General features: G+C 56.8%; 1 protein-coding gene across 4 annotated transcripts; it reads left to right on the plus strand.

The window, feature by feature from the left end:
- The first annotated feature begins 11 nt into the window (after nt 1–11).
- Nucleotides 12–14,783, plus strand: GRK6 (G protein-coupled receptor kinase 6). 4 transcript variants are annotated; one of them, XM_061423083.1, is made up of 17 exons: nt 74–225; nt 4,038–4,133; nt 5,084–5,196; nt 5,324–5,401; nt 5,714–5,814; nt 6,149–6,241; nt 6,347–6,410; nt 6,550–6,690; nt 6,977–7,167; nt 7,844–7,881; nt 7,972–8,061; nt 9,060–9,268; nt 9,360–9,497; nt 12,590–12,727; nt 12,820–12,954; nt 13,068–13,069; nt 13,627–14,783. In XM_061423083.1, exons 1-17 carry the CDS (start codon nt 174–176, stop codon nt 13,733–13,735), a joined length of 1,788 nt encoding a protein of 595 aa, XP_061279067.1. In that variant the 5' UTR covers nt 74–173; the 3' UTR covers nt 13,736–14,783. The 4 variants fall into 4 exon arrangements, with proteins under 4 accessions (XP_061279064.1, XP_061279067.1, XP_061279065.1 ...); XM_061423080.1 differs by lacking the exon at nt 13,068–13,069 and having other exon boundaries at nt 12–225; XM_061423081.1 differs by lacking the exon at nt 13,068–13,069 and having other exon boundaries at nt 13,146–14,783.
- The last annotated feature ends 38 nt before the right edge of the window (nt 14,784–14,821 follow it).

Raw genomic sequence — 14,821 nt, forward strand, 5'->3', positions numbered from 1 at the left:
GGGAGGGGGCGGAGAGTGAGCGGCGGGCGGCGGCGGCGGCCCGGGAGGCCCCGGAGGCCGCGGTGCGGTCACTGCGAGCCGATCCGAGCCTCGCCGATCGCCATCCGGCCCCGGCCCCCTCGCGCAGTCCTAGCCGGCGGCGCGGCCCGGCGGGCCCGGCGGCGCCGTAGCCCATGGAGCTCGAGAACATCGTAGCGAACACGGTGCTACTCAAGGCCCGGGAAGGTGAGGCTGTCGGGTGCAGAGAAAGCGGGCGCGCGGCCTCCGAGCTCGGCGGGGCGTCTCAGCCTCCCGATCCCCTAGGGCAGCTAGCTCCACGCCCCGCACCTCTCGCGGACACGAGCCCTTCCGGCCTGTGGTCCTTTTCCTCCGCACCTGCCCTCCGGGAGCCAGAGCCCAGGAAGGGGCGGGAGTCAGGCCGCCGCCCTCGCGGCGAGTAGGGTGGTGGTGGTGGTGAAGGGGGTATGAGAAGGAGACAGGAAGGAAGAGGGAAGGGTGGGACCTCAGCCCCGGCAGAGCCTCTCTGAGGCCTCTCCCAGGTGAGAGGTTAAGAAGATGCCTCAGGAAGGGGAAGGGGCAGCCAGCCTACCCCACGTGCCCGGGCCCAGATTCAACCTGGGTTGCTCCCAGCCTGGGTCGGCGCAAAGTTGGTGCAGGGTAAAAGGTTTGGAGGAATTAACCGAGGCTCTGCCGTAGCAGAGCCCACCCGAGGTGGGGAAACTGCTGGTCATTTATGCTACCCGCATGACTGCCACTGGGGACAGAGGGGAATGGGTAACAGTTTTTGCCCTCAGGACTAGTGGGGCAGATGGGCATAGAAATAACTGGAACCTGAGTTTTGAAGGAAGGGAGCATGCCAGGCTGGTAGGACTGTTAAGTGCAAGGCCTGGCAGAGGGAGCCTGTCTAGTGAACCTGGTGTTACTGAGTGCCTCATGTTACCAGACACCTGCTCTATGAGGATCCTGGGGTGCATAAGGACCAGACCCGGTCTGCCCCTCACCTGCCATTGTTCACCTCAGTAACATAATCACCGAACACCTACTCTGTACCCTGTCCTGTCCAGGGTGCTGGGGACCAGTAAAGAAGACATTTCTAGGGCAGGGAGATCAGGACTCTGCTGGGCTTTCAGGCAGGTAGAGCTATCTGCATTGCCTCTCTGACCTCTTTTACAAGTGGGAAACTGAGGCTCAGATCAGGAACTAGCCCCCAGGACCCAGCAAGACGGGTTGACTCAGGCCTAGGACACAGCATGTCCCTGGTGCAGCCTGTAGGAAACAGATGCTTTCTGGCACAGCATCTGGTGCCCCCTGCCTGCCCTATGCATGTTGACCTGGGGAGGTGCTGCCTGGAAATGGGCATGGTAGGCTGGGTCCTCAGTGCCCAGAGCTTTCTTTATCTCCTGTCCCTTATCAAGTCCTGGGGCTAGGCCTTCCTCCCAGCCTCTGGGGGCATCTGCCGATTCTGTTCTGCCTCGTCATCCAGCTAGCCGGGGAGGAGGGGAGGGGAGAGCCTGGCCAGGCCTCCCTCCCTAGGGCTGTAGCCAGTTCAGGCTTCAAGCCTGCTGAGAACACTGCCTTGCCTGGCCAGAGAATGTAGGCACCTTCTGACAGGCTTCCTTAGGCCATGGGCGAGGCATAGGAGGTTATGACCAGACTAGGACCAGTTCCTTCTTTGGAGAATCCTTACTCCAACCTGGCCCTGTCCCTCCCACCTGGGTGACTCTAAACAAGTCTCCTCTCTCTGAACTTCAGTAACTCTTTCTGTGGCATTGTTGAGGATGGGACATTGAAAACTAAAGGAAATCCCAGTTGTCACTGAGGTCTGAACCATGGTCTATAGACTGAGTGCGTTGGAATCCCTTCATGAGCTGATTGACAGCTTGGGCCTAGGCTTTTGCCCGTTTCCCAAGTGATCTGAGGCCCTGAGTGATTTGGACTGCATGTATTCAGTTGACACCTGATAGATGCTGGGCATATTTGGGTTTGGAAAAGAGCTTGGCCTGGGGTCCTAGGGAGCTGGGTTCGAATCCTCCCTCTGGGACCTCCAGGCTTTGTAATCTTGGACAAATTGATTCCCCATTTCAGGGCCTCAGCTTTCTCATAAAATTGAGCCAGGTCTGTCAGAATTGCTGTGAGGGTGAAGTGGGACAGCACTGGGGATTGTGAACCCTCACTTAATCCTCCTTCCTTTCCCAGACCCCCAGAGACATGGGAAGGGTCCAGGCTGGGGTGGAGTGGGGAGGAGCCCCACTGACTCTGGTGGCAGTTCCAGGACAGGATATTTGCATGTGACTCTTCGCTGCTGCCTTGATGTGGCTGAGAGGAGGGGGAGGAGGAAGTAACTGGTGGGGGTAGCAGGCGGATGGAGGGTTGGGTGAGGGACTTGCGGGGGTGGGGGAGGAGTTCCCCTTCTGGGGAGGCCTTGCCGTGGGTTGAGGGTGGGGGTCTGTTGCTCACTCACAGTGGAGCAATGACTATGGGATGTGCTGGGTTCAGGCTGCGGGAGGGCTGCTACCAGGTTTCCCAATGGGGTACCGTGCAACACTTCCTCCTCTAGGCAGCTTAGATCAGGGAGCCCACTGAAGAACCTAGCCTTGCTCCTTCCCTGGAAGGCGGCCCCTCCTACACCGCCTGCCTTCAACCAGGCTAGATAGAAACAAAGCTGCATAAACCATAGGGGAAACTGAGGCCAGGCAAGGGAAAGTGGTGGCCAGAGGTTGCCACTGACTTGTTGGAGCTGGGCCCCACCCGTTGCCACAGCTCTACTGAGTACTGGACACAGACTCTGTTAGTCATCTTCACAGTACTTCTGGAGGACCTGAAGTACACATGGAGAAACTGAGGTTCCTAGAGAGCAAGTTAGGGGCTTCTCTGGTAGCTCAGATAGTAAAGAATCTGCCTGCAATGCAGGAGACCTAGGTTTGATTCCTGGGTTGGGAAGATCTCCTGGAGAAGGGAATAACAACCCACTCCAGTGTTCTTGCCTAGAGAAATCCATGGACAGACCATGGGGTCACAAAGAGTCGGACACGACTGAGCGACTAACACACAAGAGAGCAAGTTACAGTCTGAAGTGTAAAGGGGTGATTCAAACCCAAATCTGTAAGATGCCAAGACTCAGGCCCCTTCCACCATGTTCAACCTCATGACCCACAGGCCACACCTGTCTAGCTCTCTAACATGTTTTATGTTTTGGCTGCAGTGGTTTTTTTTTTTTTTTTATATAATATAGGAACTGGTATTTCGTGTAACGGTCCAGATTCCCGGCTGACTTTGAAAAGTCTGAAGAGTTGGCCACACCGAGCTGGCATTCCTGCCTAGTCAGAGTCAAGCAGTCAGCTGCGGTTGTGCTGCAGCTGTCTCCGTTTGAGGGGTCCGGTTCCCACACTCCCCACCGCTCCCTGTTGTCTCCCATCTGGTCCATATTTACCGCACCTGTCTGATTCTGTAGGCATTTGAGCTGCTGCCCAGTGGCTACAGATGAGGGATCAGCTAGGTAAAATGAGGTACCAGGCCTCCTGCCACCACTTCTTTTGCATCTGATGCAGTGTCCCGTCATAGGGGCCTGGAGCCTCCCTGGTGACTCAGCTGCCCTCTGCCATCTCTCAGGCATGTCCCACACGTCCCAGGATGTCTCCCTTCTGGGCCTGGACTTAACACAGTTTCCCCCACTATCGTGTCCTTATCTTCACTTGGGAGAGAAACTCCTACCTGGTTGGAAGCAGCTGAGCCTTGCTGAAGCTAACTGGAAACCCCACCTCCCACCCCCACCCGCCCATGGCCTGGCCTCATGCCCTTCTTGGTTCTTCCATCCCTTCTTGGCTCTTCCAGCCTAGGAGCCCCTAGCAGGAGGGCCTGGGGTCCATGTGTGTCCTGAAACCCAGCAAGAGCATGTTGCATGCAGAAGGAAGGCCCAAGGGGCCTCTCAGAGTGGACTGGGCCTAGGCTGGACCCTGAAGGCCTCTGGACCACACTGAGGGTAGCAAGGAGGATGACAATGGCAGGAATCAAGAAATAGCGCCTGTTTGTTTCCACAGGTGGTGGCGGGAATCGTAAAGGCAAAAGCAAGAAATGGCGGCAGATGCTACAGTTCCCCCATATCAGCCAGTGTGAAGAGCTACGGCTCAGCCTCGGTGAGGCCTTGGTTGAGACCGCGGGGTGGGGTGGGGTGCAGAGGCGAGAGAGTCCTGGTGTGCCAGGGGAGCCTCCCCTGAGACCTTGCCTTGGGCCAGAGGGTTGTGGGGGTTTCGGGGAGCAGAGAGATGGAGGCTGCACCACCCAGCTGAGTTTCAGTTCCTGGGTCCAGGCGGGGTGGAGGGCAGACAGCACAGGACAGCAGCGGGCGGTGGGGGTAGGCGTGGGGAGGAGCCCCGCGTCAGATTTGGGGGCGGTCTGAGGGAAGCTGCAGAAGGGAGGACCAGGCCTCGGGTGAGCAGGGCTCGGAGGACAGAGCAGAATGTGCAGGGGGGGCTGGAGTCAGCTCACACACTGACTGTCTGGGGTGGTGGAACCCAGGCCTGTGCGCAGCCCTACCCAGCCTGGCCCTGGGGGTGCCCAACAAAGCCTTGACCAGCAGGGCCCAAACCCCCTCTGACGGCCTGCACGTGGGCCAGGAGTACACCATGGCTGCTTCCACCGCTGGGAAGGAGGCTTAGCCTCGAACTCACCGGAAGCCACAGCTTCCTCCCACACTTTCGCCAGGCAGGCAGCAGGTGTGGGCTGGGCCAGAGCTGGGCCGGAACCACACAGACCACACCCAGCCCCAACCATGACGTATGTACAAGTAGTGCGAACTGGAAGTCAGCAGCCGGAAGTGAGGACCCGGCTCTGGAGCCACACTCCTGCTTGTGTGATCTTGGGGCTAATCACTCAGCCTCCCTGGGCCCTGGAGTCCCAGGGCTACGATGGCAGTAACAGTGGTGTCGCCTCAGTGCTGTGGCAAGGGTTCTAAAGGAGACAGTGGCTGCCATACTGCAGGGCTGGAAGCTGTTGGCGGGGGCTCCGGGCCTAGCGGTGTGGACAGGAGTGCCTTGCCGGCAGGCTCCAAATCCAGGAATCCAGCAGCTCCCACCTCTGCCTGCAGAGCGTGACTACCACAGCCTGTGTGAGCGGCAGCCCATTGGGCGCCTGCTGTTCCGAGAGTTCTGCGCCACGAGGCCTGAGCTGACTCGCTGCATTGCCTTCCTGGACGGGGTGGTGAGTGCGGCCCAGCCCCACACCAAGGGTGGGCAGAGGTCCCGGGCCACATGTGTGTCCCGTCTCCTCACACCTGTTACTCCATCCAAACCCCAAGCCTTCTCTGCCTCCACCCCCACCCCCGCAGGCCGAGTATGAAGTGACCCCTGATGAGAAGCGGAAGGCATGTGGGCTGCGGCTCATGCAGAATTTTCTGAGCCACACGGTGAGTTAGCACTGGTGCAGGGACTAGGGTAGTGGACAGAGCTCAGTGATGGTGAGAGGAATGACCACTGCCTGTGCAGAGTGTGCCCCTGGAGCTACTCCAGGCTCACCAGGTGGCACCATGGGCAAGGAGTCCAGGTGGGTGGGCCAGGACACTGAGCCCAGCAGCTCTGCTTCACCATGCCTCAAGGAGAGCTGCAGAAAATTCAGCCACTAAGCAGGCTGTGTACCCCTGGCCACCCAGCACAAGCCCGAGATCTCTGCCCTGGGGGTGGGCAGGTCTTGCCCTGACCTGTCTGTGGCCTGTCCCCAGGGTCCTGACCTCATCCCCGAGGTCCCCCGGCAACTGGTGACGAACTGTGCCCAGCGGCTGGAGGAAGGACCCTGCAAAGACCTCTTCCAGGAGCTTACTCGGTAAACCTCTCCCTGCCCTCAGGCTGAGAACTGTGTCCTGAGGAGGGGGCTTCTGCAGACCCAGAGGGCTATGAACAGTGCAGCAGGTGGTGAGCAAACTCAGTCTCTCACCCCAGCCTTGCCCCTGCTCTGTGACCCTGATCAGGTTGCCTCCCCTCAGGGAGCATCCTGGGCTTTAGCATCGGATATCCGTCTCCCCCGCAGGTGGGCTAGCAGGAGGGTTGGCCAAGGATTCTGCCTTTCAGGCTGAGCATACACATAACAGGGGGCCTGGCCCATCGAGGGGAGAATGGGGGGTGTCAGGTGCTGACCAGAGGCTGGGCCTTCTCGACAGGTTGACCCATGAGTACCTGAGCATGGCCCCTTTTGCCGACTACCTCGACAGCATCTACTTCAACCGTTTTCTGCAGTGGAAGTGGCTGGAAAGGTGAGCTCCTTGAAGGCTGGCCCCAGATGGGCCGGGTTGAAGGGGTTCTCATGGGTCTCAGGCCCCTGCTCAGCTAGTGTTTGCTTCCCAACCCCTTGTCCACAGGCAGCCAGTGACCAAAAACACCTTCAGGCAGTACCGAGTCCTGGGCAAAGGCGGCTTTGGGGAGGTGAGTGGCCAGGCCAGAGCCCAGCAGAGTGCAGAGGTGGGGTACAGGGGACCTGACCATCCCCTTAGCCTCTCTGAGCCTATAACCCTCAGGAAGGCCGCAGCTGGGTCCCCACTTGCCCCCTCTATCCTGGCTCCAGGTATGCGCCTGCCAGGTGCGGGCCACAGGCAAGATGTACGCCTGCAAGAAGCTGGAGAAGAAGCGCATCAAGAAGCGGAAAGGGGAAGCCATGGCACTCAACGAGAAGCAGATCCTGGAGAAAGTGAACAGTAGGTTTGTAGTAAGTACAGACAGGAGACCCCTCCTTTCCCCCACGGCCACACCGGCCCTCCCCACTCACTGGACTAAGACCTCTTCCCTCCCTGACCCGCCCCCTCCAGGCACTGCTACTTCTCCTGCCCTCAGAGATGCCTGGGAGGGGCAGGTTTGGGATATTGACGCCTGGCCTGGGAAGCAGGATGGCCCCAGGGAGTGGCACTAAGAATAGTTTTTGGGTGGCTGGTGCTAGCCCCGCCACCGGGCATCCCATGGCCTCTGCTTCAGGGCTCATGTCCCCTTGGTCACAGGTGAGCTTGGCCTACGCCTATGAGACCAAGGATGCACTGTGCCTGGTGCTGACGCTGATGAACGGAGGCGACCTCAAGTTCCACATCTACCACATGGGCCAGGCTGGCTTCCCTGAGGCTCGGGCTGTCTTCTACGCAGCAGAGATCTGCTGTGGCCTGGAGGACCTGCACCGGGAGCGTATCGTGTACAGGTGCAGGGGCGTGGCCCTCCCGGCCAGGGGCTGCAGCTAGGCGGGGGTGAAGGCTGCAGAGGCATGTTGGTGTGCTGGCACTGTTGTGGCGGGCACAAGTCTGTCGGACCTTGGCTCGGGCTCCACGCTCACCCACACTCACTAGGCTGCTAGGCTCAGCGTGGCTCAGAACCCAGGCTCTGGGGTCTGGCTAACCCATGTGTGAATCCTGGCCCTGTCATCCCTATGTGGCCTTGGCCAGTCAACTCCCTGCTCACAACACCATTTTGTTCCCCTGGGAAGCAAAGATTTTAATTCCTGCCTCGCAGCTTGTTGTAGAGAATGAACGAGATAATGCTGGAAAGTATACAGAACACGGCAGTGGGGAGCTCTGCTTATTATTATTAGTAATGCTTTTGGGCTTCCCTGGTAGTTCATCTGGTAAAGAATCCACCTGCAATGTGGGAGACCTGGGTTCAATCCCTGGGTTGGGAAGATCCCCTGGAGGAGAGCATGGCAACCCACTCCAGTATTCTTGCCTGGAGAATCCCATGGACAGAGGAGCCTGGCGGGCTACAGTCCATGGGGTCACAAAGAGTCAAAAATGACTGAGCAACTAAGCACACCAGGAGGGGGTGGCCCCGTTGGCTGTATGGCCAGCTGAGCAGCATCTGACTCTGCCATTCTCTCCTTACAGGGACCTAAAGCCAGAGAACATCCTACTAGATGACCATGGTGGGTGAGGGGCCCCTAGGGGCAGGGGAAGGATGGGAGAGGTGTGCCCATCTGCCTAATGGGCCTCCCTGCTTCTCCACCCACATTCAGGTCACATCCGCATCTCTGACCTGGGGCTGGCTGTGCACGTACCCGAAGGCCAGACGATCAAAGGCCGTGTGGGCACCGTGGGCTACATGGGTGAGTCTGCCTTCCCCCGACCCACCAGCCTCCTGGGTCCTCTTGCTGTCGTGTGTCCAGTCCCACCACTTCTGTTGGGAAATCTCCTGTACCTCACGGAACAGAAAGAGCTGATGTTCCTCTTTTATAGATGAGGAGACCAAGACTCAGCCAGGGCTCCACACACTGAATCCGCAGCGTTCACTCACTTGCATAGTCATTGAGCCCCTCCTACCAACTGGGCCTGAAGGTGGCTACCAGTGAAAGACAAGGGCCTCACACCTGTTTTCCATAGCCCTGGTTCCTCCACTGCCCCAACCTGCCCATGCTAGGAGTGGGAGTGCCCATCTATGGTAGGGGCCATGATGAGGCCCCAAATTCCCCTGGAGAGCACGTGACACAGTAGACAGAGCTCCAGCTGTGTGCTCCACCGTCTCCTTATTATGTGTCCAAGGGCCAGACATTCTCCTTCTCTCAGCCTCACTGTCCCTGCCTGCAGCCTGCTCCCAGGGCTGCCTTGAAGCTGAAAGGAGGCGGTAGAGGCAAAACCCCCCACCTGCCCGCTTTAGCAGGCAGTCGACACCCAGCAAATGGGTTGCCATCTTCTTTCCTCTCTTTGACATTGAAGCTAGAGGTTGCAAACTGGTAGCCACGCTGGGTCTAATTTGGCCTCCATCTGTGTTTAAATCAAATCGTTTTTCAAACAGTTTGAAGTAGTCACCAGCATTTGATAACCCCGACAGCTTCACGTTAAAAATATGATTTCTGACTTCTCTTGAAAGATCAGAAAACCTGACCCCCGACCCCCAGCCCACCCTGCAGGGCCATACCAGCTCCTCCTGGTGGGCTGTGAGCTCCCCTACTCCCCGTGGTCCCCACCAGGCTGCTGATGGTGCCTGCCTGGCACTGGCTGCTGCACTGGGTGTTTGAACTGATCCCTGGCCTTGACATGCGAGCTGGGCATTCCCAGGGCTCAATTCTGCCTCCCGCCCAATCTTAATTCCTGCTGTCCCTCCCAGCCCCAGAGGTGGTAAAAAACGAACGGTACACCTTTAGCCCGGACTGGTGGGCACTCGGCTGCCTCCTGTATGAGATGATCGCAGGCCAGTCACCCTTCCAGCAGAGGAAAAAGAAGATCAAGCGGGAGGAAGTGGAGCGGCTGGTGAAGGAGGTGCCTGAGGAGTACTCCGAGCACTTCTCCCCACAGGCCCGCTCACTCTGCACCCAGGTACGGCCGCCAGCAGGAGGCGCAACCAGCCGGGGCTGGGGCTGGGGTTACCTCTCCCAAGGGTACCCTAACCGCCACTGCCCTGATGCAGCTCCTCTGCAAGGACCCCTCCGAACGCCTGGGGTGTGGTGGGGGCGGCGCGCAAGAAGTGAAGGAGCACCCCCTCTTCAAGAAGCTGAACTTCAAGCGGCTGGGAGCTGGCATGCTGGAACCACCCTTCAAGCCTGATGTGAGTGCCACCCACTCCTGCTGAAGGCAGGGCCAAGCCCAAGCGGAGCTGGGGGCTCTTGGAACATTGATTGGGACCTGCTCAGTGCAAGCATTAGAAAACCCAAGTGGGTTAACCAACCAAACAATTCACCAGGCTCCTAAAAATGAAAGGCCTGGCTTTTGGCACACTGGATCCGGGGCTCCAGCAGTGCTGTAGGAGTTCTGTCTTCCTCCTCCTCCCCACTACCGGCTTCCCTCTTGGGCAGCTGTCCCCAGGGTATCAGGCCTTCATTCTAATGACTCAGCCACCCTGGTAGACAGAGAGTGCCTCTTTGCTCATTGCCTAATTACTCGGATGCCCCTCAGCAGCCACATCAGGACCACGTGCCCACCCGTGCCACGCAAGTGGGGAAGATTGGTCTTCCAAAGGGAAACCAAGATTCCTTGCCAGCAGGGGGAAGGGCCATTGGACTGGCCAGACATCCACTGCCCCCTGCACCTGGCAACGCTGACCTCCCATCTGTGAGCAGAACACTCCCCTCTGCAGAATCTCACTCATTGACTGAGCTTCTCAGTGGGTCAGGCATCTGCTATCAGAAACATCCTGGAGTCATCAGATTCTCAGTGGGAGAAGTCCAACTCAAACTTAGGCCCAACGTGGGGCTTTTTGGTTCATTTAGCCAGAAAGTCCCAGAGTAGGACCAGCGTCAGTGGTCACACTGTGTGGCCAGGACTCCACCTCTTGTCACTGCTTGTCACCTGTTGACTGTTCTCCCACTGAATTCAAGCTTCTCAGTATAAAGTCAAGGAAGCTTCTGATTGGCCAAGATTAGGTCATGTGCTTGCCCTCACCTCACATGTAAGAGGACTGAGTCCTGTGATTGACAGTTCACCAGGAACACAGGGGAAGAAGGAAGGTGATGATGGGCAGGCCAGATTGGTGGCTGTCAATCATGCATGTGATTGTTTACACATTCAACAAAGTATCTGAATGCCAGTATGTGCCAGATCTCAGAAGTCACAGAGTCAGTAGGACCTAGTCCTACCTTCATGGTCTAGTGGGAAGACATAGAAAAATAAGCCAGTAAGTGAAAAAGGCGTGGTGGAGGGGTGGGGGTATTTTTAGACAGGATGGCCTCTGAGTAGCTGTTGGATATGTATCAGTAGAAACCTAAAATATGTGAAGGAGAGAGTTGTGCCAGGATTTGGGCCATTAGCGTTCCAGGGAGAAGGAGCAGCCAGGCATCGAGGTCCTAGTCCAGGGACCAACCTTGAGAGGTGGAGCAGCAGTGGAGGCCAGTGTGGGCAGGGAAAGAGGGAATATGGAGCAGGAGTGTTGAGGGGTGGAGACAGGTGGTGGGGCCATAGAGCTGGGAAGTGGGAGTGGGAGGCCCCTGCCTCCGTAGGACTGCGTCTTGTAGGTGGGGCTTACCAGCGCCCAGAGGTGTGGGCCTTGCCATCAGCAGTTGAACTGCAAGCCTGACTTCTGCAGCCTGCCTTAGAGCTGGCTGTCCCACTCAGCTTTACTCCAGCTTCCCTGCACATCATCTCAGTTACTCTTGAAAATCAGTGCCCTGGAGTTTAACTTTTTTAGAAGCAGATGAGAAGTGTGCTTGATGGGGATACAGTTTTTAGCCGCTTTATTGAATTCACATACCATGCAACTCACTTCTTTTAAGCATATAATTAAGTGACTTTTAGCATAAAGATGCAACCATCACCAAAATCAATTTTAGAACATTTTCATCACCCCTCCCCTCCAAACACCCCCTACTCATTAGCAGTCATTCCTCATTCCCCTTCCCCTTGGCAGCCACTAATCTGCTGTATGTCTCTCTATATTTGCCTGTTCTGGACATTTCATGTTAACGGGATTGTATAATATGTGGTGCTTTGTGACTGGCTTCTTGCAGTTTGCATGTTTTCCAGATCACCCATGTTGTAGTTCTTACTGGTCCTGCATTCCTTTTGTATGGCTGAATAATATTCCATTCTATGAATATTGCACCTTCTGTGTATTTATTCATCCATCAATGGGCATTAGGGTTGTTTTTGTTATGGGGCTGTGATGAATAATGCTATTTGAACATTAACATAGAAGTTCTTGTGGGGACATATGTTTTCATTTCTCTGGGACATATACCTAGGAATTGAACACTGGCTCATATGGTAACATGTTTAACCTTTGGGAGAACTGCTGACTTTTCTGAAAAGCAGCTGTATGATTTTACATGATGATGTTTTGACATCCTTAACAGTATGATTTAGAAAACAATGCAAAGATGAAAAAAGAAGTGGCCTTCTGGAGTGAGGTGGGCTCCTGGCAGGGGGCTGGGGGCACAGGGACTGTTGGCTGTGAAGCAGAAGGAGATGGAGTGTGCCATTGGACATCCCAGGACAGAGGGACCCATCAGCTCCAAGCCCTGCATGGGGTATCCAGCTGAAGGGGCTGAGATTCAGCCTGCTCTCCCTTTACCAGTTGCCCCCAGACAGCTGTGTACAGGCAGGGGTGGGGGCTGCCTATTATTGATTCCATATGGCACTGTGGAGACTGATGGACTGTCATGGGTCAGCTATGCAGCCTCAACAGTCCATGAGCAGTGAGGGGTGATCCCCAGTTTAGAGGGAAACTTGGGCCTCAGAAGGGATTGTCACGCTCAGGAAGTGCATGGGGCACTTTTGTATTCGAAGTAAAGTTGATTTATAGTGTTGTGTGTTAGTTTCTGCTGTACAGCAAGGTGATTCAGATAAGATATATGTATGTGTTTATGTACATGTGTATATATACTTTTTTCAGATTCTTTCCATTGTAGTTTATTACAAGGTATTGAACATAGCTCCTCACACTATATAGTATGACTGTGTTGTTTATTTGTGTAATATATAGTCATATGTATCTGCTAATCCCAAACTCCTTATTTATCCTCTCCCCTTAAATGTCTGTGAGTCTGTTTCTGTTTTGTAAATTAAGTTCATTTGAATCTATTTTTCTAGATTCTACATGTGATGTCACTATATTTGTGTTTGTATGACTTACTTCACTTAGTATGATGATCTGTAGTTGGTCTCCTGTGGGGTCTTCCTGTCTGACCACTGTCTATGTTCCCCCAGCCCCAGGCCATTTACTGCAAAGATGTTCTGGACATTGAACAGTTCTCAACAGTTAAGGGTGTGGAGCTAGAGCCCACTGACCAGGACTTCTACCAGAAATTTGCCACAGGCAGTGTGCCCATCCCTTGGCAGAACGAGGTGGGGACCTGCCTGGCCGGTGGCTGGTGGGGGGGTCTCAGGGTTGGGGGTGACCTCAGGGGCAGCGCTCACAGCTGCCTGTTCTGTGGCAGATGGTGGAGACCGAGTGCTTCCAGGAGCTGAACGTCTTCGGGCTGGATGGCTCAGTTCCCCCAGACCTAGACTGGAAGGGCCAGCCACCAGCACCCCCCAAAAAGGGACTGCTGCAGAGACTCTTCAGTCGCCAGGTAATCCCCAGCAGTGTCCTACCTCGGCCCCCAGCCCAGCTCCTGGGGACAGCGGGTGGGAGGCAGAGCTGGTGCCCGTATGCGGGGGAGTGGGCATCCTCCAGTTGTGTCAGCGGTGCCCAGGGTCTCTGGCCTCATTCCCGCCTGTCCCCCACCCCTGGCTGGGCTCATGGCCTCTTTTCTCTTTCCAGAGGTGAGCAGTGTGGGCTTCCCGTGGGTTGGCCTTGCTGCCCAGCCCCGGGGAGCCACAGGCAGCCCTTCCATGGCAGAGGCAAGATGTGGGCGAAAGAAGTCTGGTGCCCGCTCCCTACCCATCCTTCCTTCCCCTCCCCTGCCGTGCCCTGCACCTGGCACCTGCAAGCAGCGAGCCTTGCTTAGCCGTCTTGTCTCCCCGTGCCCTGCATCCACCAGCCCCAGAATAGAGGGCCCTGGCAGAGCCTGGGATTCACCTGGTCCCTCTTAACTTCAGCCTGTTGCCAGCAGCCTCTGCACTGGTGTCCACACGTGTCTGGCCTGAGCTGCTGCTCTGGGCCCCTCGTGGGGAACCCCCTCCTTGGAGCACAGCCCTGATCAGCTCCTGGTCGGCCCTGGCAGGGCCGGGCCAGGCAAAGGCCCTGGTGGCTAACTGCGCGCGCTCTGCCTCTCTCCCTCCATGTCTCCCCTGCCCTGCAGGACTGCTGTGGAAACTGCAGCGACAGTGAGGAAGAGCTTCCCGCCCGCCTCGAGCTCCCCACCCGCCTCTAGCCCCCAGCCTGGGGCCCCCCCGGGCGGTTGGCGGTAGCAGCTACTGCGAACGCTGTTTACAGTTTTGCACAGTGGTCTTCCCCATTGTCCACTCAAGTTGTGGCCTGGGAGACACAGCCGGAGCTGTCCCCAGTGCCCTCTGCCCCGGAGCCCCTGGTCTGGCTGAGTGGTCAAGGCCTGGGCTGTCCCCTGGGACAAAGGTGCGTCCCTTCAGCTCTTGTCTGTGGAGCTCGGGGCTTTCTGTATTTATGTCTTTGTATGAATGTATATAGCAACCAGAACATTCTTAAGACTCACCCTGGAGCCAGCAGAGGGGCTGCTGCCGCACACTCCAGACACCTCAGGCCCAGCTTGGATAGGCAAAGCTGGGCCAGGCCAGGCCCCTGGGCCCTCAGCACTGTGCTTGCCACCGCCGACCTCTGAGTGAGACTCGTGCCTGCCGCTGCTGCCCTGGGTTTAGGCCGCCGCCTCTGGGGCCCAATACTGTCCATTCTCAGCGCCTGTCAGAGGTGGATCTGGGACCACTGGGTCCCCTAGGCCTGTGCCAAAGTGTGACCAGAGACTGGGCTGCCCCTGGGACCCCTCATTCCACTGCCCAGGCTGTCCCAGACGGGTCTGCCTCTGCCTTCCGGCTCCCGGGACACCTTGTCCCCTGTGCTGTGTCCTGTCCTAGAGTCACCTCTTGCAGAACACCCCAGCCCAGGTCATAGGAAGGGAAGGGGTGGGGGTGTCACTGACCAACCCTCAAACATTCCAGACTCCCCTCGAAACAGACACGTGCCCAGCAATAATCCGCCCCTCCCTCTGTGTGTGTGTGTGTGTGTGTGTGTGTGTGTGTGTGTGTGTGTGTGTGTGTGTGTGTGTGTGTATGAATGAGAGAGAGAGAGAAGGGGGCAGGCTGAGGCTGTGTGCCTGCATCCCAACCCCAGCCCTTCCCAGACTGATGGCCCTCTTGGTCCCAGTGTTAATGGTAGTGTGGGATACAGGGCCCCAGTTTTTCCATATTTAAGGCCGATTTTTATTACTCATTTTGTCCAATGTAAGCTGCCACATGTCTCTGTGAATACAGTCCGAGCACAAACCTGGCTAGCTGCCCCTGCCTGCCTCTTTCTTGGCCCTGGTG

This window comes from Bos javanicus, chromosome 7 (genome assembly GCF_032452875.1).
Source record: "Bos javanicus breed banteng chromosome 7, ARS-OSU_banteng_1.0, whole genome shotgun sequence".
Taxonomy (NCBI): Eukaryota; Metazoa; Chordata; class Mammalia; order Artiodactyla; family Bovidae; genus Bos; species Bos javanicus.